General features: G+C 39.5%; 1 protein-coding gene across 3 annotated transcripts in view; it reads right to left on the bottom strand.

The window, feature by feature from the left end:
* Positions 1 to 11,886: 11,886 nt before the first annotated feature.
* Kcnb2 (potassium voltage gated channel, Shab-related subfamily, member 2) overlaps positions 11,887 to 27,202 on the bottom strand; it is a 436,827-nt gene continuing 421,511 nt past the window's right edge. For 2 of the 3 annotated variants that reach the window (NM_001098528.3, XM_006495596.3), the window contains one exon: positions 11,888 to 26,153. In NM_001098528.3, coding sequence (NP_001091998.1) covers positions 24,009 to 26,153 — 2,145 coding nt within the window. In that variant the 3' untranslated portion in view covers positions 11,888 to 24,008. Of the gene's footprint in view, positions 26,154 to 27,202 lie in introns of all 3 variants that reach the window. The other variant, XM_006495597.4, reaches the window with a different exon arrangement.

Here is a 27,202-nt window from a genome sequence, read left to right as displayed (position 1 = left end):
TGGATTAATATAGTAAAAATAGCCATCTTGCTGAAAGCAATCTACAGATTCAATGCAATCCCCATGAAGATTTCAACTCATTTCTTCACTGAGCTAGAAAGGGCAATTTGCAAATTCATCTGGAATAACAAAAAACCTAGGATAGCAAAAACTATTCTCAACAATAAAAGAACCTCTGGTGGAATCGCCATGCCTGACCTCAAGCTGTACTACATAGCAATTGTGATAAAAACTGCATGGTACTGGTACAGCAACAGACAGGTAGATCAATGGAATAGAATTGAAGACCCAGAAATGAATCCACACACCTATGGTCAATCGATCTTTGACAAGGGAGCTAAAACCATCCAGTGGAAAAAAGACAGCATTTTCAACATATGGTGCTGGCATAATTGGTGGTTATTAAGTAGAAGAATGTGAATTTATTCATTCTTATCTCCTTGTACAAAGCTCTGGTCTAAGTATATCAAAGAACTGCACATAAAACCAGAGACACTGAAACTTATAGAAGAGAAAGTGGGGGAAAGCCTCGAAGATATGGGCGATGGGAAAAATTCCTGAACAGAACAGCAATGGCAAGATTGAGAATTGACAAATGGGTCCTCATAAAATTGCAAAGCTTCTGTAAGGCAAAAGACACTGTCAATAAGACAAAAGGCCATTGGGAAAGGATCTTTACTAATCCTAAATCAGATAGGGGACTAATATCCAATATATATAAAGAACTCAAGAAGTTGGACTCCAGAAAATCAAGTAACCCTTTTTATAAATGGGGTACAGAGCTAAACAAAGAATTCTCAACTGAGGAGTAATGAATCGCTGAGAAGCACCTTAAAAAATCAACATCCTTAATCATCAGAGAAATTCAACACCCTTAATCATCAGGGAAATGCAAATCAAAACAACCCTGAGATTCCACCTCACACCACTCAGAATGGCTAAGATCAAAACTCAGGTGACAGCAGATGCTGGCAAGGATGTGGTGAAAGAGGAACACTCCTCCATTTTTGGTGGGATTGCAAGCTGGTACAACCACTCTGGAAATCAGTCTGGCTGTTCCTCAGGAAATGGGATATAGTACTACCGGAAGATCCAGCAATACCTCTCCTGGGCATATACCCAGAAGATGTTCCCACTTGTAATAAGGACACATGCTCTACTATGTTCATAGCAGCCTTATTTACAATAGCCAGAAGCTGGAAAGAACCCAGATGTCCCTCAACAGAAGAATGGATACAGAAAATGTGGTATGTTTAAACAATGGAGTACTATGCAGCTATTAAAAACAATGAATTCATGAATTTCTTAGGCAAATGGATGGATCTGGAGGATATCATCCTGAGTGAGGTAATCTAATCACAAAAGAGCACACATGATATGCACTCACTGATAAGTGGATATTAGCCCAGAAACTTAGAATACCCAAGATACAATTTGCAAAATACCTGAAACTCAAGAAGAAGGAAGACCAAAGTGAGGATACTTCGTTCCTTCTTAGAATGTGGAAAAAATAACCATGGAAGGAGTTACAGAGACAAATTTGAGAGCAGAGCCTGAAGGAAGGACCATCCATAGACTGCCCCACCTGGAGATCCATCCCATATACAACCATGAACCCCAGACACTATTGCATATGCCAGCAAGCTTTTGCTGACAGGTCCCTGATATAGCTGTCTCTTTTGAGGATATGCCAGTGCTTTTTCAAATACAGAAGTGGAAGCTTATAGTCATTCATTGGATGGAACACAGGGCCCCCAATGGAGGAGCTAGAGAACGTATCCTAGGAGCTAAAAGGGTCTGCCACCCTATAGGAGGAACAACAATATGAACTATCCAGTATACCCCTTAGCTTGTGTCTGTAGTTGAATATGTAGCAGAGTTTAGCCTAGTAGGCCACCAATAGGAGGAGAGACCCTTGGTCTTGAGAAGATTATATGCTCTAGTACAGGGGAATGCCAGGGCCAAGAAGCAGGGGTGTGTGGGTTGGGGAGCAGTGCAGGGGAGGGTATAGGGGTCTTTCAGGATAGCATTTGAAATGTAAATGAAGAACATATCAAATAAAAATAAAAAAATAAATGTTCCAAAAAAATAAATAATTATTCTACCAACTGATTTATATTCCTTGTTGACTTGTTCTTTCTTAACTGTTTTGGCTAAATCATGTGACTTTTCCTGATTTATGTTATGTGAACAAGTACAGTGCACAACACATTCAACATGAGTTTCAAATATGCTTGCATCATTTGGCTAGTCCTTTCCATTTCTATCACCTGTCATTGAAGTAACAAAGTCAGCTACCCACGATTTCTGGAATAAGATACACATATAGTCAATTTAAATCAATAAGTGTTGCCCAAGTCACAGACATTCTACTTCACTTTTTGATCTCTGAGTGAAAAACACTTTCTATTTTTATTCAATATGTCCCGATTGAAGGTCTGGGGCTAGCCATGTACCATATTCACCCAAAACCTGTTTGGTGTCATTGAGCATCCAGGCACCACCTTTAATCCCAGGGCAAATTCCTCACAGACTCACCCACTGTTTATCCATTCCTGTTCAGATGAGTGGGGTATACAAAAGGCCAGTGGGGACCAAGGCCTAAGCTTTCTTTCTTCTCTCTCTCTCTCTCTCTCTCTCTCTCTCTCTCTCTCTCTCTCTTTCTTTTTTCTGTCCTGGAACTCACTCTGTAGACCAGGCTGGCTTCGAACTCAGAAACCCGCATGCCTCTGCCTCCCAAGAGCTGGGATTAAAGGCCTGCACCACCACTGCCCTGGGCCTAAGCTTTCTGAAGCATAGGAAGCCCTACTTAAACAAGAAGCAGCAGTGAAAACTGTAAAAGTGGTATCCAAAATGAGTTGAAACAAAAACAAATATCATTAACCACAGAGAGGAAAAAATAAATTAATTTTTATTGTCTCCATAAAAAAATATTACAAAAAACATGTAAAGAATCATCCAAAGAGCATGCAGTCATAAGTACTGGAAGAAGATTCCAGAGGTGTATCTGTTAACTAGTAGTAATGCTAAAGGATTCATGATAGTCCAGGTTTTGCCAACTTTAATATTTAGTTTCACATGTTTTTCTTTGTTTTGTTTTTCTCTTTTATTCTTTTCTTCTCTCCCTTGCTCTTCAACTCCCTATATTCTTGTTTGTTTATTTTTGGAGAGGGGGTCATATTATATATTTCAGGATGATCTCAAACTCATTATGTAGCCAGGATCCCCTTGAACTCATGATCCTCCTTCCTCTACCTCCTGGATGCTGGGATTATAGGTATATATCACTGTGTCTGCCATCTGATTACTTCTTTTGGTATCCTAAAGAAATTCTCAGCCCCAACACCCGATGGATCTGGGACCAGCATGACCCAGAAACTCCTCCCAACCATTGGCATGGATTCCTTCCTGTCTGGGCTGGTGCCCTGAGCAGACCTTGGGTGCGAACTCCACAGCCAGTCCCACAACACCCAGAAAAAAGCTCTACTCCCAGCGCTATAACACTTCAAGGTCTACTGGATCCCAGGATCCCAGGACCCCAGGTGCTTGGCCACACCAGGATCTCAGGGTCCCAGAGGCAGCATGACTCCCAGGAGCTCTGACACACCCAGGGATTTAGGATCCCAGAATCACAGGATCACAGAGACAGCTGAACTCTTAGGAGTTCTGACACAACCAGGATCACAGGAAGGAGAGGCTCCAGTCAGATATAGTGAAGGTATGTAGCCCTCAGATGGTGGGAGGCAAGTGTAAGAACATAAGCAACAGAAAACAAGGTTACTTGGCATTATCAGAACCCAATTCTCCCACTATAGCAAGTCCTGGATACACCATCACACTGGAAAAGCAAGATTCAGATCTAAAATCACTTCTCAAAATGGTGACAGAGGATTTTAAGATGGACACAAATAACTCCCTTAAAGAAATACAGGAAAACACAGGTAAACAGCTAGAAGCCCTTAAAGAGGAAACACAAAAATCCCTTAAAGAATTACAGGAAAACACATCAAACAGGTGAAGGAAATGAACAAAACCATCCAAGATCTAAAAGTGGAAGTAGAAGCAATAAAGAAATCACAAAGGGAGATGACTCTGGAGATAAAAATCCTAGGAAAGAGATCAGGAGTCATAGATGCAAGAATCACCAACATAATACAAGAGATAGACAAGAGAATATCAGGTGCAGAAGATACCATAGAAAACATTAACACAACATTCAAAGAAAATGCAAAAAGCAAAAAGCTCATAACTCAAAACATCCAGGAAATCCTGGACACAATGAGAAAACCAAACCTAAGGATAATAGGTATAGAAGAGAGCCAAGATTCCCAACTCAAAGGGCCAGTAAATATCTTCAACAAAATTATAGAAGAAAACTTTCCTAACCTAAAGAAAGAGATGCCTGTGAACATACAAGAAACCTACAGAACACCAAATAGACTGGACTAGAAAAGAAATCCCTCTCATCAAATAATAATAAAAACACCAAATGCACTAAACAAAGAAAGATTATTAAAAGAAGTAAAGGGAAAACGGTCAAGAAATATATAAAGGCAGTCCTATCAGAATTACACCAGATTTCTCACCAGAGACTATGAAAGCCAGAAGATCCTGGGCAGATATCATACAGACTCTAAGAGAACACAAATGCCAGTCCAGGCTACTATACCCAGCAAAACTCTCAATTACCATAGATGGAGAAACCAAGATATTTCATGACAAAACCAAATTTACACAAAATATTTCCATAAATCCAGCCCTACAAAGGATAATAGATAGAAAACACTGACACAAGGAGGGAAACTATACTCTAGAAAATGCAAGAAAGTAATTCTTCTAACAAACCCCAAAGAAGATAGCCACACAAACATAATTCCACCTCCAACAACAAAAATAACAGCATGTAACAATCACTTTTCTTTAATATCTCTTAACACCAATGGACTCAACTCCCCAAAACTAGACTAACAGCCTGGATACATAATCTGGACCCAACATTTTGCTGTATACAGGAAATACACCTCAATGACAAAGACAGACACTACCTCAAACAATTTTCCAAGCAAATGGTCCCAAGAAACAAGCTGGTAAGTGGTCACATACTTCCTCCCTTGACTTTTCTTTATTCCTTCCTTCCTTTCTTTCTTTCTTCCTTTCTTTCTTTCTTTCTTTCTTTCTTTCTTTCTTTCTTTCTTTCTTTCTTTCTTTCTTTCTTTCTTTCTTTTTCCCTATCCTCTTTGTGTCTTCCTTTACTGCTACCTCCCCTCCAGTGAAGTCTGCTTGAAAGGCCTAAAAGCCTGGAAGCAGTCACTAGGCAAAGAGTTTCACAGAAACTTAGCCTCCTGGAACCTTGGCATTCCCATAGCAGGTATACACAACTCCTGCCCCTGTGTTAGTCTGGTGTATGGATTTGTATTCTTTCTTGTATTATAGGTGCTTCCAAGTAATGAGTTTACAAATACTTAAATCAGGTTGAATTTTACTCCCTGGTCTTCACCAATGTCCTAGATAGTCCTTGAAGCTGACCCTGAGCTTGGAATTCAGTAAGAATGTTACCTATTCAGTAACATTGAAATTCACTTCTATTAGAGACAGTGAAACTAATTAGGCATTACAATTTACTTGAATAGAGCTAGAAAAGCTCAGGGCTAGTCTACATAGTATTTACTTAGAACAATAGCTGAGTTACATCCATACACAGGAATACACAATGGCCTAGGAAATAGGTGGGTTGTAGTATTATTCATGAAGGGGTTAGTAGAACAGAATTCCCCTGGTGCAGGTTTTTTCACTAGGCCCAGAGAAATAGCATAATCAGGTATTTACTAAAGGACCCCTGGTGGTGGGTTTAACAATAGACTAGCATTGCATCAGAGCATTCACCTGGCTCCTGTGTTTAGCTGATCTTAATTAAGGATTGTTCCTATTCTCAGTTGTAAACATGGCCTGGCTCCCATCATCTTTTTATGTAGGCATTTTCTTTGTTTTGTGTCACTGTATCTTGGCAGATGTATTCCCTTAACTTTCTTGTTTTTCTTCTGTATTATAAGACTGGTGCTTGCTTTGAGAAAATACATTCAGATACACACTCCTTTGTGTCCATATTTGTTTGTCATTCTCGCCAACTCTTTGCTCACCTGTAACCAGAACCCCATTTCCTGCAGATCGAGGACCCAAATGAGGTTCTCCTGCAGCATTTTACTAGTCACTTCTTCAAAACAACCTCACTTTGCATGGATGAAATGTGAAATTATTCCATATGATTTTCAAGACCTTTTGGTTACAGTTTGGATATAAAATGCCCTCTAGTGTATCATATGTTGAAGGCCTGATCTCCTGTGCAGCAGTGTTTGGATGTGGGATACCTTGGGAGGTGATTGGGTCCTAATCAACTTTATCAACACATTAAGCCATTGATAAGCCCATAGCTTAATAGACTATTTGGAGGTGGTCCATACTAGGAGGTGGGACCTATTTTGAGACAACAGAACATCGAGGACATGCCTTGACATTATATTTTGACTCTGGCCTCCTGCATTCCCTGTCTTGCTCAACACCTCAAGGTGACCAGTGTTGCCTCTATGGTTGTCTTAATATGGCCACAGACATGATGAGGCTAACTCAGGCAACCATGGACTAAAACCTCTGACACCATGAGGCAAAATTCCAGTGTGTCATCACAGTAACCAAAGCTGACTGACACACACCCAGGTTGTTTTATACTTCATGAACACTAGGAAAAGTTTGCTGTTTCATGAACACATTGACACTTCATCTCTTAATTGCTGTGCGCTATAACAGGTTCTTTCTTCTCTTTGCTCCTCAGAACTTCAGCACATAGTCTGCTGGCTCCATGGTCCCTTCTGAACTCTTCAAGCTCAATTTCTATCCCCTCCACAGAGCTATTTCATTTTGCCTTTGTTTCAGCTCAGTGTTTATTTTACTTCTCCTCTTTCAAGAGGTGATGCATACAAGATGTCTTCCTGTTAGTCTGGAGGTTCACCAAAGGCAGGAGTTGCTTCTATTTCTCCTTTGGTGTTTTCTCCCCTGAGGCCCTGCATAGCTCGAGAAGCCGAGCTTGCTGGTCCTACTTAAAGGCATTATTACCCTGTGCAGACAGATACCTGTTAGTGTTCTACTTCTTCCTCATTTTAAGTCTTTAGTTCTAAACCAGACTTTTTCAAATTATCCCTGCTCTGATTCTTTCTGGAATAACAGCTTTCCCTCCCCAACCCTCATTTTCTCACTTCTTTCAGTGCATTTTTTTGAACTCTGTCCAAGTGCTGAAAACATGGAACTACAAGGGCATAGTAGGTAGTCACCATTTGCATGATGTTCTTATTTAGGTTTAGGTGGGATTATGAAAGTAGAAAAAAAAAACACTGAAAAAGTAATCAACTGAAGGAGAAAATCTCAGAGCATGATGAAATATGGAGGGAATCAAGTGAAGAGACATGACAGAGAATGGCATGGTAAGAATGGTCAGGAATTAAACAGTGAATCTGGAATTCTGGTTGAACTGTCATCTTCTCTTGGGAGTAATGCTGTGGTAATTCCAGAAGCCTAACAGGTTTACTTTATACTACAGATGTTGGTGTGTCATTACTTAATGCCTGAGAAATAGACTGGGCTTTTGCTTCAAAGCTGTGGCTTCCTTGATACTTTATAATACATACAGTATTTTCTTGCTAAAATCAAAGGAAACATGAGTCATATTTTCCTTAATTCTGCTTAGACAAGAATTTGAATTCTTTTTTAAAAAATGTTTGATGTGTATGGGTTTTGTCTGCATGCATCTCTGCATGCATTTGTGCCACATGTGTGCTACTGGTGTCCTACAGTGTGCGTTAGATATCCTGGACCTTGAGTTTGTGAGCTACAGTGCAGGCTCTGAGAACTGCACCCTGAGCCTTTGGAAGAGCAGCAAATACTTTTAACCCTCGAGCCATCTCTTTAGCCTCATAATTTGAAATTATGAAATATTTAAAATTAGAAATATTCTAATATTTCTATTTTCTTTCTTAAATCATTGCATTTCAGCATCAGTTTGTGTGTACACGTGATAAATACTCATTAATTTGTTCCCATCCTCACAAAGGCATCTCAGACTCATTTACCACACGTGGTGCAGGGCTTGCTTGCTTGGGTTTCTAGGATGTAGTCTCATGTCATGCTTGCCATTTGTATTTTGAGATCGTTTTGTGTGTCATTCTCTAAATTTTTGTTCCTGCAAAAATGTAGATATGTGATTATTAAAATCTTAAAAACGTGGTTTTGCAGAATTCTTGCCTTCCCCTTCAGTTTTGTCATCTATGGTGAATGGAAGCTGGATAAAATGTAGTGAAGACACTTCACTACAGACGTTTAGAAATAGATACACACATATATAATACATACTACATACATTCATACATACATAACACACATAAAGTTGACCCTGGAGCATCACAAATTATAGGATCTTGGAAATGAAAAGGACACAGAAAGGTCAGCTGCCTCTGTCCCAACAGGTCTGTGCTTCTCACTGCAGCTGGCTGAGAATCTATCCTAATTCTGAAGCCACTCTAGGAAGACGATCTCACCAGCTCTGTCCTTAATCTAATAGGAGACATGCATCACAGTGGAGGCTCTGCCTAAAGGGCACCTGATTTCCTCATATTGAAGTTATTCCCATTTCCTCTACCCGTGTCTTCATTGAAGACTGATAAAGATTCCTGTTAACCAACTGCTTTTGAGAGTGAGCATTGAAGCAGATAGCAAGTTATAGGGCTTTTAGAATGGTGTCTGTCTTACAACAGGCTCTTAAAGTACATTAGCTACTGCAGCAATATCATGATTACAGTGGGAGATACTGAGATCTTTGTTCCCTGTAGTGATAAAGCTAATGTGGTGGTTGATTTGGGTGTTGTATACAAAAGGTGCATCCCTAGTCAGTGAAATGCTCGTTGGGGCAGACATGGCAGAGGACAGAGGGCTAGATGGCATGGAGTACTGGTGCTGACTTTTGCTTTCCTTGTAATGTTGCCTGTGAGCTCTTTAGGGTAGGAACCCAATGTTATTAGTCTTGGGTCCCTGGTACTAAGGCTGAGGCTAGTACTCAGCACTAAAAGATACAATATAAATTAATTGAATGCTGGTTAGGTAATTTTGGGAATTACTTAACAAAGCATTGGTATGTTGTGTGAGTGTTACTTCTACCTTTCTGTACAGCAACAGCATTTGAAAAAAGTCCTTGAACATTTCTTTCTCAACCTCTTCAATTCTCTTTCATTTGGTCATAGAGTTCCCCACAATTCTCCTCTCAAGGTACTCCCCATTCACCTAGAGTACTTGTGACACATGGCTTATAACTTCACTGAGGTTTGTGAAGTGTTCTGATAGTCTCTGCTCTCTGCTGAAACTCTCTGACATCAGTGTGTGTCATGAGAAAGTACAAAGCTGTTTTGGTCAGTCAGAGGCAGTCACTCATGCAGCACTTAGCCTTGATCAGGGATCTCATTAGATCACTTTCCTAGTTATGTTCTAATGCATTGGCCAGGGATGCTGCAGTCTATCTTGGAGAAGATGTTCAGCAGAGGTATAAGGACAAAGAAAGCCATGGGATGAAGGGAGGAATGTGCTCAGCTTTGGTTCCAGCAGTCTGCTATTCTGCACTCATCTGAGTCACACTGTTAAACCCATCTGTTTACACAAAGTTGAATATGGGAGAAGGTGGATAAGGGAGGAAAAAATTTTATTTTAGTTCTTTTAGAGTCATGCTATTATCCCCTTTCCGCCTCCATCTTTTTTGTTTCCCAAATCATGCCCTGTACAACTGATTTTCTAAGGTTGAGGAGGAGTGGGCATGAATAGGGACCACATCTCTAAGTGAAAAATCTGTATTCAACTGTGTTTTGTTCCATTTTTCTTGGTAGGTAGAGCTCTAAGACTGGATGACCTCCTAGTCATTTTTTTCTTAGTCTGTTTTCACTGAGAGAGAGAGAGAGAGAGAGAGAGAGAGAGAGAGAGAGAGAGAGAGAGAATTTTGATGAGTGTGGTAAACAGAACAGAGATGTTTATCGGGGGGATTTATAATTTCTTAATGTGAACAAATCATGCACTCTGGGTGTCAACACTCAAGGATGACTGTAAGCACTTCATTCAGCTGTGTTGGGTGGCATTGTCAAATTTAAAGGCTGTGGGTAGAGTGGGCTTTATGGGGACCACTATTTCCTTCATCTGTGACACTGAACCCCGAAAGAACATCATTAACTCATTTTCTTGTCCAATTCCCAGAATCTACTAAGGAATCACTCTACACCAGCTCTAACCTTTCATGTGGTCATGATCTTTTTCCTCTTTTAAATCAATTGGAAACTATAGTGGCATTTACTCATGTGTGCTGACCTTTGTCCTTTGCCATTTTAGGAAGAATTAGATAGTTTCTGAGCTAGGAAGGCAGATGGACAATTGGGGGTAGGATGGACTCCCAGTGGTTCCTCCCTCTGCACTGCTCTTTTCCCTTCTCTTCCTCATGCAGGAGGAGGTTGGAGAGATTAGACTTTCTGTAATTACATCTGAGCTGGTGACACAAGTCCACTGGCAATTTATTTACTTAAAGTTTAGGGCTATCTTATTATGTCAACATGTGCCAGTGTATTTGATAAATAAAAGCAGAGCAGAGCCATTTTGCTGTGGAGATATGCAAGTTTTTAGAAGGTATCATCTTTAAAACCTTTAAGTTATTAAGCAATAGTTTTTAAGGTGGCTCTGATACACTTTACAAACACTATATTAACAAATAAGACAAAGTACTTGTCTTTGATGGGAGGGCAGCACAACAAGCAAGATACAGCATAGCCTGAATGATCAGTGTACCTTATGCTTGGGTTCCAATCCTGGTTTTCTTAGCGGGTGCCTGCTAGCAAGGTACTTGACCTCATTCTGCCCTGACTTCTTTGTCTATAAAATGGGGATGATGATAGTATATTATGAAGAGTAGATGAACAAATCAATGTATGTTAACTGCTACGTATGTCTCTCCTTCTGTTACCTCTTGCTTTGGAGGATCTGAATTGGTGGGAAGTCCTTTACCCAAGTGTAAAAAATATAAGTCATCTCCTTCAAAACTAAGAATTTCAAGATGATACCAGTAGGCATCACTTCACTGTGGGTGTGGAGGCTTTCTGAGGGGTGCTTCAGGTCATATACCCATGAAGCTGGTGCTGGGTCCAGAGTGAAGGCCTAATTTACCCATAGGGACTGTCCTGAATTGTCTGTAGGACAGATAACAGACTTACAATTATTTTATTCTAGAGTTTTAGCAAGATTGTCTGCATTAGATTTAATAAGCTCTAATTATTATTTAATAAGTTCTAATTAATTATTTAATTAGATTAATAAGTTCTTTTGCAGTGTGTGTGTGTGTGTGTGTGTGTATGTGTGTACACGCACGTGCACATGCACATGCACATGTGAGTGCTAGTGACTGTAGAGGGAAGAATGGGGTGTGTGATCCCCTGGAGGTGGAGTTGCAGGTGACTGTGAGCTGCCTAACATGGGTATTAGAAGCTGAGCTTGGGTTCTCTGCTAAAGCAGAAAATCTTAACCACTGAGCCGTTTCTCCAGGACCTGCAATGAATTTTTAGACAGTATAAAGCAAGTGACATTTGCCTGCCATCTTTGTAAAAAATTGCTTTGCAAAGAACAATAAAGTGCTTTCTTTGAGTGACAAAACATCCAGATCCCATCCACCCTGGACTTGAGACCTTTCCACAATCCTCTATAAAACCACCTGCCTGAAGGATCAGCAATGAGGTGTCAGTCTTCCATGGGCTGGGAGTGGGCGCACTCGTGCCATGCTTAATATCACGTGGTTTCATGCAGAGAACTGAAGTGACACAAGTGAGTCATTTACACATTTATTTTCTGTCTCATGTATTCTACCAGACTGAAATGAAGAACAATGGTGGCAATTTTATAGACACTTTGACATGAACAAGTATTCTGATGTTGAACAATTGTACAGACTACTACATGCAGAGAAGTCTGCTGATTGGTGCAGAATTACTGACTAGATCAGCAAAGTATAAATACAAAATCATCTTTTCTTGTTATGAATTTAAAATGCAGCAGATATAGGGACACAGATACAAACACCATTAGATGGGGGGGAAAGGCATTGTATTAATGGTGCAGGTTGGACAGTCAAACAAACAGGCATATGCTAAAACACATCCTGGTTACAGAACTGAACCCAAAACATCTTGTTTGCAAATATAGTGGAATAAAGCACGTGGAGGCAGGTGAGTGAGACAAGGTGTAGCCATTTATGCGTGTGCTTTAGCTCCTGGCAAGAATCTGTATCGAAAGCCAACAGAGTACAGGACAGAGCACAGCGTGATTACATGGGAAGACAGGAGAGGATCACTTGTTTGGAAACTCTTAAAATACAGGTTGTGCTTCTTCTTCCCTGCAGCGTTCAGAGCTTTATAGACTAGTATGAAAACCCTCTAAGACACTGAAGGGAATGATGGACCATGCACTGTAGTTACCTAATCATGTGTATAGCTCCAAGATACAAAGTTGGTTTATTGAATATATATGTCTAGAAGCATGTAAAGAACTCCTCATTTAGTATTTGATTTCTGATACTTTACTCCTTAGATTTAAAAAAATATTTTTGAGTATTTTTTAACCTGGGGGAATGCTTAGGGACTTCATTAAAACATTTAAAATCTTTATAATGTGAGAGAAAAAGAATGGGATGTTTATTAACATATTGTATAGAGAAACCATCCAGGATTGCCCCCAATGAGGCTTTTTGTATGCATTAATTACTGACAGTACTAAATACTTTCATCATAAATTTTCAGAAAATCAATACGAACCTTCACAGAGTTGTCATGAGTTTAACAATAAGCTTATAATTATTAAATCTTGAATTAATAACTTTTGCAAGTTAAACAATTAAAATAAAAAAGACTGGTATACCAAGGGGGGAAATCCCAGCAGATAATTTAGGATCCCCTTCTAAACACATGAGGGCCTGTATGTGCACACCTCCCAAAGCCGGTCACTTCTCCATAAATATATACTATATGTATTAACTCCACCAATTATTTCTCCATTAACATATACTGTGTGCATCAACTCCTCTATTTAATATCTTCCTTTGTTATCAGGGCTGTTTTTTCCCTCCATCTTCTTCCATTTCCCCTCCCCTTTACTCCCACTTCCCCTAAATACTAGAATCTCAATGTCTATTATCATTAATTTTACAGATACCTAACTTTGTTAGTTTTCTAGTGTTGGGGTTTGATCCCACAGCCTTGCATGCACAAGGCAAGTGCTTCAACACCAAGTGTACCCACACCCAGTATGTTGGAGATCAATAACTCCTGAGGACAGTACAATCTTTGACCTGGTTCAATAGCTAGTTTGGCAGGCAAAATCTCATCACAGGACCCTTCTTATATTTTACATATACTATAGATAGGCCTATATTGATAACAGAAGAGAATTTGAGTGAATATATGAGAAATTTAGTAGATATTTTTCTTTAGATAATAGGCAACATTTTAAAACTTAATTACTAGGCATAGCTTGACTATGTAGATATGACACAGAGATGTTTATTACAAGTTGGGAAAAAACACTTAAAACACTGCTTCAGCATATGTGTTAAAGAAGGCAGGGATGCAGATGACGTGCACAGTGCGCCATTTGGACTACAGTGTTATTGCGCTGCCTCAGACTTTGTGGATTTGATGTTGAATAAGCAGATTACAGCTGTGTTCATACCGTAGCCTATGTGCATGACACCACAGGACACCACAGCTGGGGTGTTGGCATAGGAAGATGAGACGGCCACAGTGGCAGCTTCAGAATGCAGCAGACACATGACAGTCAACATGGAAGTTGCGTATAAGCTACATAGAGATAGGTATCAGTATACTCAGAGCTGGTTGGGCCACATAGTTTTCTGTCAGAATACTATTTAATAAACTAGGAACTTTATTCTTTTGAGAAAACAGAGGAATACAGTATCCATTAGGCTATAACTAAATAGTAAGAAGATCTAAATCGTCATGCAGTTATGATTTAGAACATGAATTATTCTTTTAAGCATTATAATGAATTGAAAGACCAAAATAAGTAATGTGTTATACTAAAGTTTTTATAAAATTACTAGGCAACCCCCACAAAGAGCTGCCATTCCCTCCAAACCACAAAGAACCAACTCCAAAATAATCACACTAAACCAATTAAACAAACAAAAATTCATTAAAATTACGGTTTTCAGCTTTCCAGTGATGGCTACTTGATCCTCTGAGAATGAAGTTTTACTGCATCTTGGAAATTCTTTTGTAGATTCAATAGAAGAACTTCAGGGCTAGTTTGATTTTAGGGTCAGAGTTACCACAGTCTGGTTCTACAGTGGTCAGTCTGATTTGGCTGAAGCGGCTGCAGTGTGTCAGGGCTGAGTGTACAGGGCGTTGTTCCTGTATGGTGTCCCCTGGTCATCACGCATTGTCACTATATAATGGGGGTTCATCTTAGTTCTATAACCCAATATCTTAAATACATTGACATGAAAAATTAGGCCCCCGAGGAATCACCTTTCTTGATTAGTAAGATTTAACAGTAGAATAGGCAAAATTGATGAAAATCTGTACTGATGACAGATTATACTTTAGATTTTTAAGACAAAAACATTTAATGAGAAAAAATATGTTTAATGCCAAAGCCCTTGTACTCACAAAATAGTTGGCAAAGGGCCAGTTACTGAAACCGTGGTTTGAAAATATTCAAAGCGGGAAAATGGACTACTATATTGAATGTTTCCAAGGTGACGATGCAATTTTAAATTCATGGCAACAGAAAGATATAACAGACTCTCCAAACAGACAGTAAATTGAAATCATTGAGGAAGCTGTTTTCCTCAAGAAGAAATTGACACTCGCCTACTGAACACTAAAAATTTAAGGCAATTAGGTTAAAAATGTAGTACTAGTTTTCATAGCATGTTATTGTTAAAGTAATATCCCTCTTGAAAACAACATAGGATACCTATATGTATATAACTTAACAAATAAAATGCCTTACATTTTATGTAACAGTGGGTTTTGATTAAACACACATACAAAGTTACAGAAGAATTTGGGAGCTAAGTATTGCAAACACAAGTGTGACTCAAATCACTTCCTTTGGAATTCTTATTTTAAATTGCATACCTACTAATTGTCCAGCAGTATGCTTGGCATTTTCTATATCCATCTCATTTACATTATAATAGTCTTTAAAAATCTACATATTTATAATAAAATAAGTAATATTTATTTCACATGGTTATCTAAAGATGCTTTTACATAAAATAAAAATTAAAAGTCCAATACAAATATGAATTGCTTATAACAAGATGTGTAATAGATATGAGCTTTTCTGTATGGCTTTCTTTCCACCCTAGCATCTTTTGTTAAGGTTTTCTATGGATGGCTATTAGAATTTTGTCCCAAACTATATGAAAACTTACCCGAATGCCAGTTTTCCCTGATTAAAATGTCTGTTACTACAGAGAATGAAAAAGATGTATTGGTCTCTTCCTTTTGGCATATTGCCTGAAAACAGACCCACCCATAGGCTACACACATATTTAGTAGAAAGATTTGCATTTGAGATGGTTATCTTGGGAAATATTAATGAATTTGGTCCCATATTCCTCAACAACCCAGCTATTTCCTTTCAAGTTTTAGAGCTTGGTAGAGACTTAAACGCACTGCATTTTGTCTATGAGTACAGCTCAGCCTATGTGCAGCTCAGAGTACATAATTAGCAGGGTGAAGGTCCAAACCTGACCACAGTACTTCTGCCCAAACTGCATTTTTGATTACTCATAGGTAAAAAATGCAGTCCAACCATGTTTTCTTCTTCATCAGGACAGTGTCTCTTTGGCCTCTAAACTTGCTGATACCCCCTTCTGGCTTTAGTTGTTATTGCTAATGGTGCGTTTGTTTCTGCTTTTGACTTGGTACCTGTGCACTCTAAGCAGGTAGGCCCTGGGGAAGGACCCCTGGTATGTACTGGAGAGTCAGGAGGGGAATTAAAAGCCAGAGGAGGCAGAATCTGAGAAATGATGACAGAATTTGTCCTTTTAAACTGGGATAGTGAAGCCTGGAAAGGGGAGAGGGAGAGAGATGGATGGGGAAGGCCACGTAGTTTCAACACATTCCAGGCACAGTAGGTAATAATAAGTTGTCCAATAATTTCTCCCTTCAGACCCTCTTTTTCTATGAATCCTTGTCTCCCCAGGACAAGTAAGCAAACTATATAAACAACTGTAGAAAATAAAATACTTCATTGAAAGCAAGGAGCATGCACAGCTACTATATAGCTAAATTAAAGCCTTTAAAATGGTTTCATTTTGCTAATGGCACCTCATGTTTGCTTAATAGATACTTTCCATGTGTTCCCTTTTGAATTTTTTATGGTTTAATATATACCTCTTTAAAGTTGCATAGGTTTGGAACTTGATTATTGTGTGATAAACTTAAGTTTTGTGAGTTACAGATTTTTCTTTTTTCTTTCTTTGATTTTGAGCTGAGTACAAAGAATTTTGCTAATTCTTCACTGAAATTTTAGTAGTATATATATTTTTATTATTTCTGGTGACAGCATTCCCATTGAGCAAGTAATTTGGGTTAATATTAGTAATTTTGCTTTTTGTGTCTATTTTCCTTTAAAAAATACTCCTAATTTTAATCAAATTTAGTGCTTTGGATAAAACTTGCAGGGAAAAATAAAGCAAAAAGCATAACCCATATGCTGCAAATAAAAAAGTTGATAGCATCTTGCCACAGTAGGATTTCTGGCCAGCACAAACCAATGTTTATGGGGAATTTAGAAGATACTCCTTTTTCTACCAGGGTCATATAAGGGGCCGTGCCATAGTCTTCAAGTAGAAGCTATATGAAATAGTTGTTGGACAGATTAGAAGCCAGGATTGTCTTTACATCTATGATTCCCCCCCCCCCCCCCACACACACAGTATTTCGAGTTCTTGCCTAGCTACCCATAGTGGCAGGGATGTCAAAGTGACACATTCTGTACAGTCCAGCAGAGATCTGGAGCATTGGTCAAGATGTAGCCAAACGAGATTTGTGTGTGTGTTTTGGGGCAGCACATGGGGTGCCCTGAAAGCATGGTGGACAGCGTTGCAAACACAGAGGGACACAGCAAAGAGAAAAAAGAGCTGTGGCCACAGGGATGTCAGGAGCCTAGTTGTTTCTGACTGCATGCAGAGAACATGCACAGCATGTGAAGGGCAGAGCAATTGTCCTTACTTCTGGTTACCAACCACCTTTTCTGGGCAAATAGAATCCCATCCTTTGCGGAATACATGGAATCGGGAGGCAATAGTGGCAGAGATCAAGGAGTTGGACTGAAGGGCTAGTAGTGGGGGATGGCCTTGACTGTTACATCTATGCACAATTGTCAAATAATTCATTTTTTCTTGCACTGAGCACCAAAAGAGATTTAAGGTGAAGGAAGGCAGGAGGGTGGATAGTATGATACACCTCTGAGTCTTTTGCCTCTGATTGTCAGAATTCTGTGTCTTCATTCTGAAAGGCTGTTGTTCTGCCTTGTTATGCGACCTCAAATCCATTTTAGCTTGAAAAACATGAAAAATAACTGTAAGAAAAGCACCTCAAATCTGTTTCAGCTTGAAAAACATGAAAAATAACTGTAAGAAAAACTCTCCCACCATCTCATCAATGTGTCCCATCATCATCATGTTGTCAGTGGGTCCCTCCATCTCTTTGTCAGTAGGTCCCACTGCAGATGGACAGAATCTGCACTGCTCAGACCAGCATTTGGCTTTTGCCAAAGCAGTAGGTGGTGTTGGCTTAACTAGAGGAGAGGGCTGAAAATATGAAACAAAATGTAAAAAAAAAAAGATCATTTCATAGACAGCTGAGACATGAGGATTGTGATTCTGAGGTCAATGTGGGATCATATCTAGACAGAGTTCCTAGTTTCTGTTTGTTTTTAAGTCATTTTTAATGAATAGACATGATTTTTGGCTATAATATATTTTTCATTCATCTTTCTCATTTTGAAGTTGAAAATATCTTCACACTGTCACTAAATGTCCAATATTTATTGTAATTTTAAGCTAGAATGTTTAGAAATTATGTGGTGGAATTTCCTTGCATCTAAGGAAATGGAAAAGAACTTTGGAGATCTTAGACAACAGACATAGACATCTTGTCACGCTATTTCTAGCCTACTCTGTGAAAATGGATTTCACATGGGAACATAATCATTTTAAAAAAATGTTTGCTAGGCTGTAAGCTGGACTAAGTGACTGTATGTGTTACCTTCAAGCAAACTATAGGTGCTCAGGAAAGCTTTGTTATATGTCAACAGAACAATCTAGAACTGTTTGGTGGTAAGAACTAACTTCTGATTTTATTCTTCACGTATCCTCTAAGTATCTAAATTTTATACATGTATATTTTTATAAGTACAACATTTATAAAGGTATACACACCAAATAAGAATACCAATTACTTACATTTAAAAATCTTTCTTCTTTTATGTTTTTGTCTTTTGCTGGCTTTGAAATATATATATATATATATATATATTACCTTTATAGAGTTACTGAGGAAAGTAATGCATGTTAATGATGGTGGTGAAGAAGGATTCATGGGATTGTACTTTACAAAGGCAAGTGGAGGACATGGCTGTTGAAACCATGGGAAGTATGCAGCCCAGCCCAGTGTTAACTACAGTATGGACAACTGCTCACCAGAACTGCAAAGCCAAGGCCTTCCTCTTCTTAGCAGAAACTGGTCTTTAAACATTTTCATTTCTATTACATATCAGAGTTTCTTTTAGTTTCTTTCCTCTCCCTCTACTTCCCCTCTCTGTTTTTCTTTCTCTTTCTTTAAAGACAGTGTCTCACTGTGTATCTGCATGGGCTGGAACGTCGTATATAGACTAGGCTGGCCTTGACCTCAAGATTAGCCTACCTCTGCCTCCTTCGTGTAGAGATTCCAGTGTATACCACTATGTCCAGCTGCTGCTGCTCTTCCTCTTCTTTTACCCTTCCTCTTCCTAGTCCTCCTCCTCCTTTTTGGAGAGGTTATTACTATGTAGCTGAGATAATCTGAAATTCACTATGTAGTGACAGCTGTGTTTAGACTCGGGGTTCTCCTGTTTCAACCTCCCAAGTGCTAGGGTAGAGCATGTGCCACCAAACCCATTTCTCTTTTCTCTTTTTTTCCATCTATCTATCTATCTATCTATCTATCTATCTATCTATCTATCTATCTATCTATCTGTCTGTCTGTCTATCTACTTATCTATCTTCTATTTGTCTGCTATTTATCTATTTGTTACTTTGAGGAAGACATTGCAGTGGCAAAATAACCAAATATACTTTCAAATCTCCATAGACCTAGTGATTAAATTTTTGAGCCAAACCAAGAGACTTTTGAATGTTGACTTCTAAATGTTAAGAATTTAGAGGGTTGAGTGAGGTATATATTCTTGTAATGTTGCCAAGAGACTGCAGGAAGAAAAGCACTAAAATGCTGTTTTAAAATTTATTCATAAATGTAAAAATTTTTAGTCCTTTCTTACTAGTATTAAATTTTGCTTTAGTTACTTGTGACAGATTATTATTAGCTATTTTGATAAGAAATTAAAATAATGTTTTTTTTGTTTCGGTACTGGTGATTGACCCGGGGCTTAATGCAGACAAAATACTCTACCACTAAGGTTCACTACCAACCATAAAATATTATTTTTTAATTTACCAGATAACAAAGATAGTTTATGACCTCATGTAATCAGATCAACAATTTGCTTTTTCAAGCATGAAAAATAAACTTGATCAAACATGATTATAAATTAGGCTTTATTCAGTTCATCTATTTCTTAAAAAAATAGGTCTTTGGAAAAGTAAGATAATTTATGTATGTTCTATGACTCTCTGATGAGATCATTGGGTGATTTTTTTTTTTTCTGCCTGATAGGTGACCTTTTTGCAGTAACAACAAATATCTTCAGCTTCCCATAAATGGTGCAGCCAGCCAAGAGTGTCAGAAGGCTTCATGAGGCTAAGAGCTGAATCTGTCCTTGTCAGGGAAGAGAACTGAACCCTTGTGTGGTTGGCATGGAAGAGGGAGATATTCATCTAGAGTTGATTGAATGAGTAAACAGCAAAATAGTGATGACATTCAATAAATGATGCATTTTAGTCTGAATTGGATTTATCTCTGTCTGATTTTGTTCAGGAAGATCAAGTGGCTTTCTATAGACTTCTGCCTCATGTGTGTGCCACCTCACATCACAAATAGTGGAGTCTTCTCTTGAGAGAAAGGCCATGTATGCTATTGACAGAATTCTCAACTGGCAAACATAAGTGCCTAACTTGGTTCTTAGCTCTTACTACCCCACAGATTTGCTACTTTAAAATAAAACATTCATATTAGCAATATGCTTTCTATTTACATGGTTTTAGCCATTGAACACCCTTTCCAGTGATACATTAGGATGCCATATTTAGAGCCAGATGGTGTGTGTGAGGTCAAGGTCGGCCACTCACCAGTGACCTGGGTGGAATAGAACTAAGAGCAGATTTCTCTATCTTTACTGATAATTCTGGGCACTGTCGAGAAAGAACATACCTAAGCTACCCCCTCCAAATCTTTATAATTTCAAGATAAAATAAATTGTAAAATGTAAAATTTCCGTGGCCAGCATGGGAATAAGAATGTTAATAAGAGAATATGGGAATGGACACTGGTCATCAACTCTCTTTTCCTATTAGATCTGGTCTCATCATGGTATTGCTTCAAAGCAGTTGACTGTGTCAGAGTGAGAGCATTTCTAGTGAAATGTTTAGAGAACAATTAGGTCAATTTCAGGGATCCACTTGGTGTATGTGTGGACCTACAGATAGGTCCCTCATTTCTTCCTGTCTCCCCCGTTTTTGTCTTCTACAGTGCTGGAGATTAATCAGGGTGTCATACATGCTAGGAAGGTCCTCTACCATTGAGCAGTATCCCAGGACTCAATGCATACCTGTTTCAATGCTCTTATCTTTGAAATTAAAAACGTCTTGGGCAATTTGCACTGGTTAAGAGGCCCAGCAGAAACAGCTTTGCCATTAGAAGGATCATGTAATTTTGAAGCCATTCAAATAATCTTTCTCATTGGAATTTATCCTTGGTCACTGAGCTAGCTAATGGTGAAATGAACTCTTGGAAGCACAACCTTCCAATAGCCCCTTCAGGTAGTCCTACCTAAACTTGGGTGATGTTTTCCAAGGTATACAAAAGAGGTATTTGAAGTTATAAGACTGTCAGTTTTACTAGTTGATACATAATATAAAACAGCATTTTAAAATTCTCAAACATACATGTCATGGAGTAAGTTGCAGCATGGCCATGGACTTTTAATGTAGAACATACAAGACTTCAAAAAGAACTCCGCTTGACAGATGTATCCAGGTCTTTCCAGACTTACATGTTCTCCTCTGAGTTTGACGCCATTTGCCAAAGTTTAGAAGGGACTCATAGGTGCATTCTGGGAAATACCTCCTTGTAAAACAGCACAGTTGAAGATTTCTTAGAGGAAAGTGTTCATTTGTTTCTCCTACCTGAAGACGTTTGTCTCAGAGGAACTAGAAAGACTCAAACTATGAAATTTCCAAGGACTTAAAAACAATTCTTTAAAATATAAAAATGAAATAAACAGCAATCTCTGAGAATGAAAGGGAGAGGTTTCAGAAAAATGCTTCCAGGGAAAACAGCAGAGCCTGGGTAAGGGTCCCCATCATAAGCATTATGGAGCGGGGTGCTAAATAGAAGGCCTGACAGACATGGAACGTGAGACACTGGTCATATGGCAATAAGCCAAATGAATAAAAAAAAATAGATTCATTAATAAGAGACCTTAGAAAATAACTGCTTCATGAGGCTGTATGAAGAAAATGATCTTTGTAACTTATTTGCTATTCATTTAACAATAGATAGACCTGCTTGACTTTGTAAAACTATATATAGAAAATTCAAATACTCTAGATTTACAAAAACTGATCAACACTTAGTTTTTAGACACAAAAAGAAGTATGCATAATATAAATATCAATGATTAATGAGTATAAACTCTTAAAGGTTTTGTTTTGAAACAAACATAAAAACCATTAAGAAATTCTAAGCACAATGGGACAAAAGAATACTTCAAATTATTCTTAATATCAGGACTGCCTGAATTTTAACTAAAATCAAAATTCATTTCCTTATTTGAGATTTAATGACCAGATCCTGTTAAGAAATATTCAAGACTTATATTAGATTCTAAATATTTGGGCTATTTTTGTAAACATTTTTCCTTTAAAGAATAAAGAACAAAATTTAGATTTTTTCCCCCCTTAAACAATACACTTTGTAGTTTGTGCTGGCAGTTTCCCCATTTCCCTGAACTATATACACACATGCACGAAATGCATTTTGCTGCCGCAAAACCTGAGCATTGCCAGGAAACTAAGAGATCATTAATTTGAGATCTTAAGGAGGCTTAGAAATAATTTGGACTGTTTCCCTTTGGATGCACGTGAGATCCCACCAGGTTGGAGACATCCTGGAGACTGCACAGCCGGCAGCTTCTCATCAGTAGCTGGAGCTTTGATTTCCACAAAGCAAGGTGAGTCTGGTGAGCAGGGTAACCCCCAGTGCCCAGTGCCTCTGGATTTGGTGTTCTCAGTAGGAAAATGCCTGGCATGACTTTTAGCAAGGAAAGTTCCAGGCTTGGAAACATGAGAAAGCTTGTAGGGCTGCTGCAGTTACCGAGTGTTCTGGCCATGCTTGGGAAGGACTTACGTCTACAAGGACATTTTCCTGCACCGTGTACTGTCATCCTAGGTCTCTACCCTAGTGGCCCAGACCTGGGCTCCTAGCACGGTATCTCATGCTGGGACCAGCTTTGTCTCTTATGGGGGTTCTACTTTTATTTTCTTAAAAGTCGTTTTATGGAATTTCCATTTTTAGCAGCTCTTTATTTGTATGTTGGACAGCAGATCCATGTTTGGAGTGCTGAAGCACACATTGTTTTAAAGGTGATTTCTGAATGTGGAGTACCAATTAAAAGTTTTATTTTATAATAGAACTTTCTGTACATTTTCAGCTTTGTGTAAACTTGAATTTCTGTAATAATCTATGACATGATATTTAGTTTATAGGTAAAAGCTCAAGCTTAAATTCCAAATACTTGATATCTGGTCATTAAATCTTACTAATTTCCATGATTTATAAGAACATCACAATTGCAACAACAAAGCAAAAGAAGAAAAGAAAAATACCCTGTCAACTGTATCACAAATAAGTGAAAATACATATAAATATACCCTCCAAATTATATCCTAAAAATAAAAATACTGTATTCCTTTAAACAAACCTAAGAGCTTTATAATCCAAAGCAAGATACACAAAATGGGTTAAGAAGAGGTTACAATTTTGCAACAGGAAGTCTGGACAGCTCCTTCAGGCAGTAGCTGTGAAGGAGGTACCTGTGTCTCAGAAATGGCGTGTCCACATGTTTGAGGCACATTTACATCCAGGCCTATTTACAAAGTTATGCAAAGTTTGCAAGCTGAAAGCACCTTTCTCCCCGTAAGCATGAACACATGCAACAACATTTCATCCTTTCATGTGCAAATTCTAAAGTTCACTGGGAGGTAAGAGTTGAAACTCCAAAACCTGCCTGCTATTGGAAATGAAAGGAGCAAAAATGTCAGACATGGCTGAGCACAGGTTCCTAAGAGAGCACTTTATTTGCTCGCTATTCAGGACTCGGTTTTATTTAAACAGTACTTAAACTATACTGTTCATGCCATGCAAAAAATAATATTTTATGCACTGGTATTAGGGGGAGGGGTTTCTCAAATTTTAGTTCACGGCATTATTAATCGCATTTTTAAGAAACAGTTTTTTTTTCTTTTTCTTTTATTGCTTTTGTCACATGCTGGTCTCACGAGTGGGACAGTGACCTGTGTCTCCTGGGTTGGAATGAATTTCTGGGGCAAACAAGTGGTTCTCCATCTTGTAACCTTCTTGACTACTGTCCTTTTTGACTTCACCCACAGCCTGGTAAATGTCTTGCCTACAGTTGTGGTCTGTGTTCTGGGGAGAGGAGGAACCCACACAGCCCTCTTCTCTTAAAGAGTCTCTGGCATCGCCAGGCTTATCTGCTAGGCAGTTGGGGCTGGGATCTGCTTGCTTGTCTGGTCTTGACCTTTGGAGGTCCAAGAAGTCTTCGTCTTCTCCAGTGTCTATTTCAGTGAAGCTCCTCCTTTCTCTAGAAGAGAAAGGAAACAGTTTTTGCTTGGGAAATCGTGGGGAGAAACCTTTGGATGGTCCCTGACAGTGTGCCGAATCATCAGCCTCCAGCAAGGGAGGCTGTCCCTGGGGGAGGGCTTCTTCTAGAAGAATGGTACTCATGTGCTGGGGAGTGGTGAGCGGAAAGTCAGCTGTGGTTACTGGCAGTGGCCTGGCTGTGCTGGGCGGGGTCTGTGGTGCACTGGCTCTGTTTTCCTGAAAGTTCACTTTGAGGGATCTTGACTTGAGGGGATTGCTCCCTTTCAGCGAGCTCTTAGGGCTGTCGCTGGCACTGTCAGGTTGCAAGGGACCATGGGAAGCCCCAGCATCGAGGTTCACGGTTATGTCAATTGGGGCATAATCCACTGCAGCCTCCCTGGCAGCAGGCCCCTTATCTCTGCTTAGTGTAAGGAATGGAGGTGCCCTGGCTCTTTGGTGCTCATCTGTTCCTGGGAGGTCCGTGGGGAACTTCATCTGCAAATGAGAGGCAGAGGGTGGTGGCAGGGGTGATCTCTCAGTCTCTGTGAAGTCCGTGGCACAGCTGGTGAAGCTGTCAATGCTGGAGGTGCTCTTCATGTCCACGATGACCTCGGTCTGTGCCACAGCCAGCTGCTCCTGTGGGCAGATCACCTCTTCCATTTCTATCTCCTCCTCATACACACATGGCCTCTCAGGCTGTTCTTGGCAGTCTGGATTCGGGTGGGAATGAGGCTGTGTCTTGGTGATTTCATTGTATAGCATCTCCAGCTTCTGGGCACTCAGATGCTGTGGGCTGGAGGAAGAAGTATTGTTCAGATGTTCGTGGGAGTCATTTTGGCTAACCTCCTGGTACTTATTCTCGTAAGATTTGTTGGAGCTCGTTTCTGACAGCGCCTTCCTGGCCCACTTCCACCGGCTTGGAGACAGGTGATTATCATCTACTGAGTCCTTGGTATTGGCTGACTCTCCAGCCTTCTCCACAGCCACGTCTATCAGTTCCATACTTCTAGCAAAGGCATCCTTTAAGTTCATAGAAACGATGCTGCCATTTCTTTTGGCTCTTTCAAGAGCCTCTCTCCTTTTAATAGCTTTCTCCTGGCGTTTTTGCTCCTTATAGAACTCAGAGAAATTGTTCACAATGATGGGTATAGGAAGGGCAATAACCAGGACTCCTGCAATGCAGCAGAGACCACCCACAATTTTTCCTAACAGTGTTTTAGGGTAAATGTCACCGTAGCCCACAGTGGTCATGGTGATGGTAGCCCACCAAAATGATGCAGGGATACTGGTGAATTTGGTAGCATCTTCATCTTTCTCAGCAAAAAACACCAAGCTGGAAAATATCATTATCCCCATGGCCAGAAATAATATTAATAAACCTAACTCATTGTAACTTCGCCTGAGTGTGAAGCCCAGAGACTGCAGGCCCGTTGAGTGTCTGGCGAGTTTCAGTATCCTGAGGATACGCATGATTCTGAAGATCTGGACCACTCGTCTAACATTCTGGAACTGCAGCACACTTTTGTTAGACTCGGTGAGGAAGATGGTTACATAGTATGGCAAGATGGCCAGAAGGTCAATGACATTCAGCGGGCCTTTAAAGAATTTCCATTTATTCGGTGAGGACAGGAATCGTAAAAGATACTCCATGGTAAACCAGGCAATGCACACAGCCTCTACGTGTGCCAACTTCCGGTTGTCACTGGGTTGCCCAAACTCGTCGTTTTCTTGCAGCTCTGGAAGTGTGTTGAGAGACAGAGCAATGGTGGAAAGAACGATGAACAGGATAGACACGATGGCCAGGATCTGGAAAGGAGAAGGAGGTCCATGTTAGCAAAGCTTCTTTGTTGCTCTGGCAACCACACATGCTTTGGTGGTTCTTTGAATGATAGAGAACACGCTTAGTTTTTCCAGAAAGGCTTTACAAAGGTCTTTATAACCTAGAGTTCCCTAAGGATTACAAATACTTTATCACTTTATGAGCAATTTTGTTAAACAACCTCATGCACATTTAGATTTTGGTAATTTGGCAGAACCTGAGTTCTCCTTACTCACCACTGTCTGAAGTGTGGGTTACTGCCAATTGGATGAAGGCTCCATATGGTTGCCATACCTTTTTGGGGGTAATCATCTGGTATCTCTTGGTAGCTCAATCTTCTTTTCATAGTTACCCAGTTTGTGTTGCTTGAGTGAATTATCTTACACGGTATATATGGTTTTTATAGCTGTGCACACCAATGCAGAACTCAAATATGAAGGAGTAGCCAGGCAGGATGCCTTCTAAGAGCAAACACTTCTCATTGGTCAGCATTGATTTGAGAAGCAATCGGGGATAGTTTTTGTCTGGAATACAGATTTCTGCTCAACATCACATGGGGGAAGAAGATCACACACTAACTTCATTCAGGAAGACTTTTTCATGAAGACTCTGAAGAACAGACATGTCAGTGAAAGGACAGACAGACACCCCAGGCTGAGGGAAGGGTAACACAAGGAGAAAAAAGAGGCCAGCATCATAAAGAAGCCAGAAGAGGATCTAGTGACTGAATTTTGGAGTCTGCTGCCCAAGCTCTGACATTGGCTATTTCGTTTACTGTGAGACCTTGGCTAAATTATGTGACCTTTCTGTGTCTTGTTACAAATATGTTGAATGTGTGCAATGGTCATGACTACTTCATGGTTGTGGTAACAATTGCATAGATGCAGACATTGCTCAACAGATAAAAGATATTCAGATTGTTGACCCAGGACTTCAACGTAGTGACACAAAGGTCCAGAAAGGGTATTTGGCAAATCTGTAAATCCATACAAAATATAGGTAGTTTCCTGATTCTAACTTAATATTCTAGATTATG

Source organism: Mus musculus, chromosome 1 (genome assembly GCF_000001635.26).
Source record: "Mus musculus strain C57BL/6J chromosome 1, GRCm38.p6 C57BL/6J".
In the NCBI taxonomy this organism is placed as follows: Eukaryota; Metazoa; Chordata; class Mammalia; order Rodentia; family Muridae; genus Mus; species Mus musculus.
This window is presented reverse-complemented; position numbering and strand designations above follow the sequence as displayed.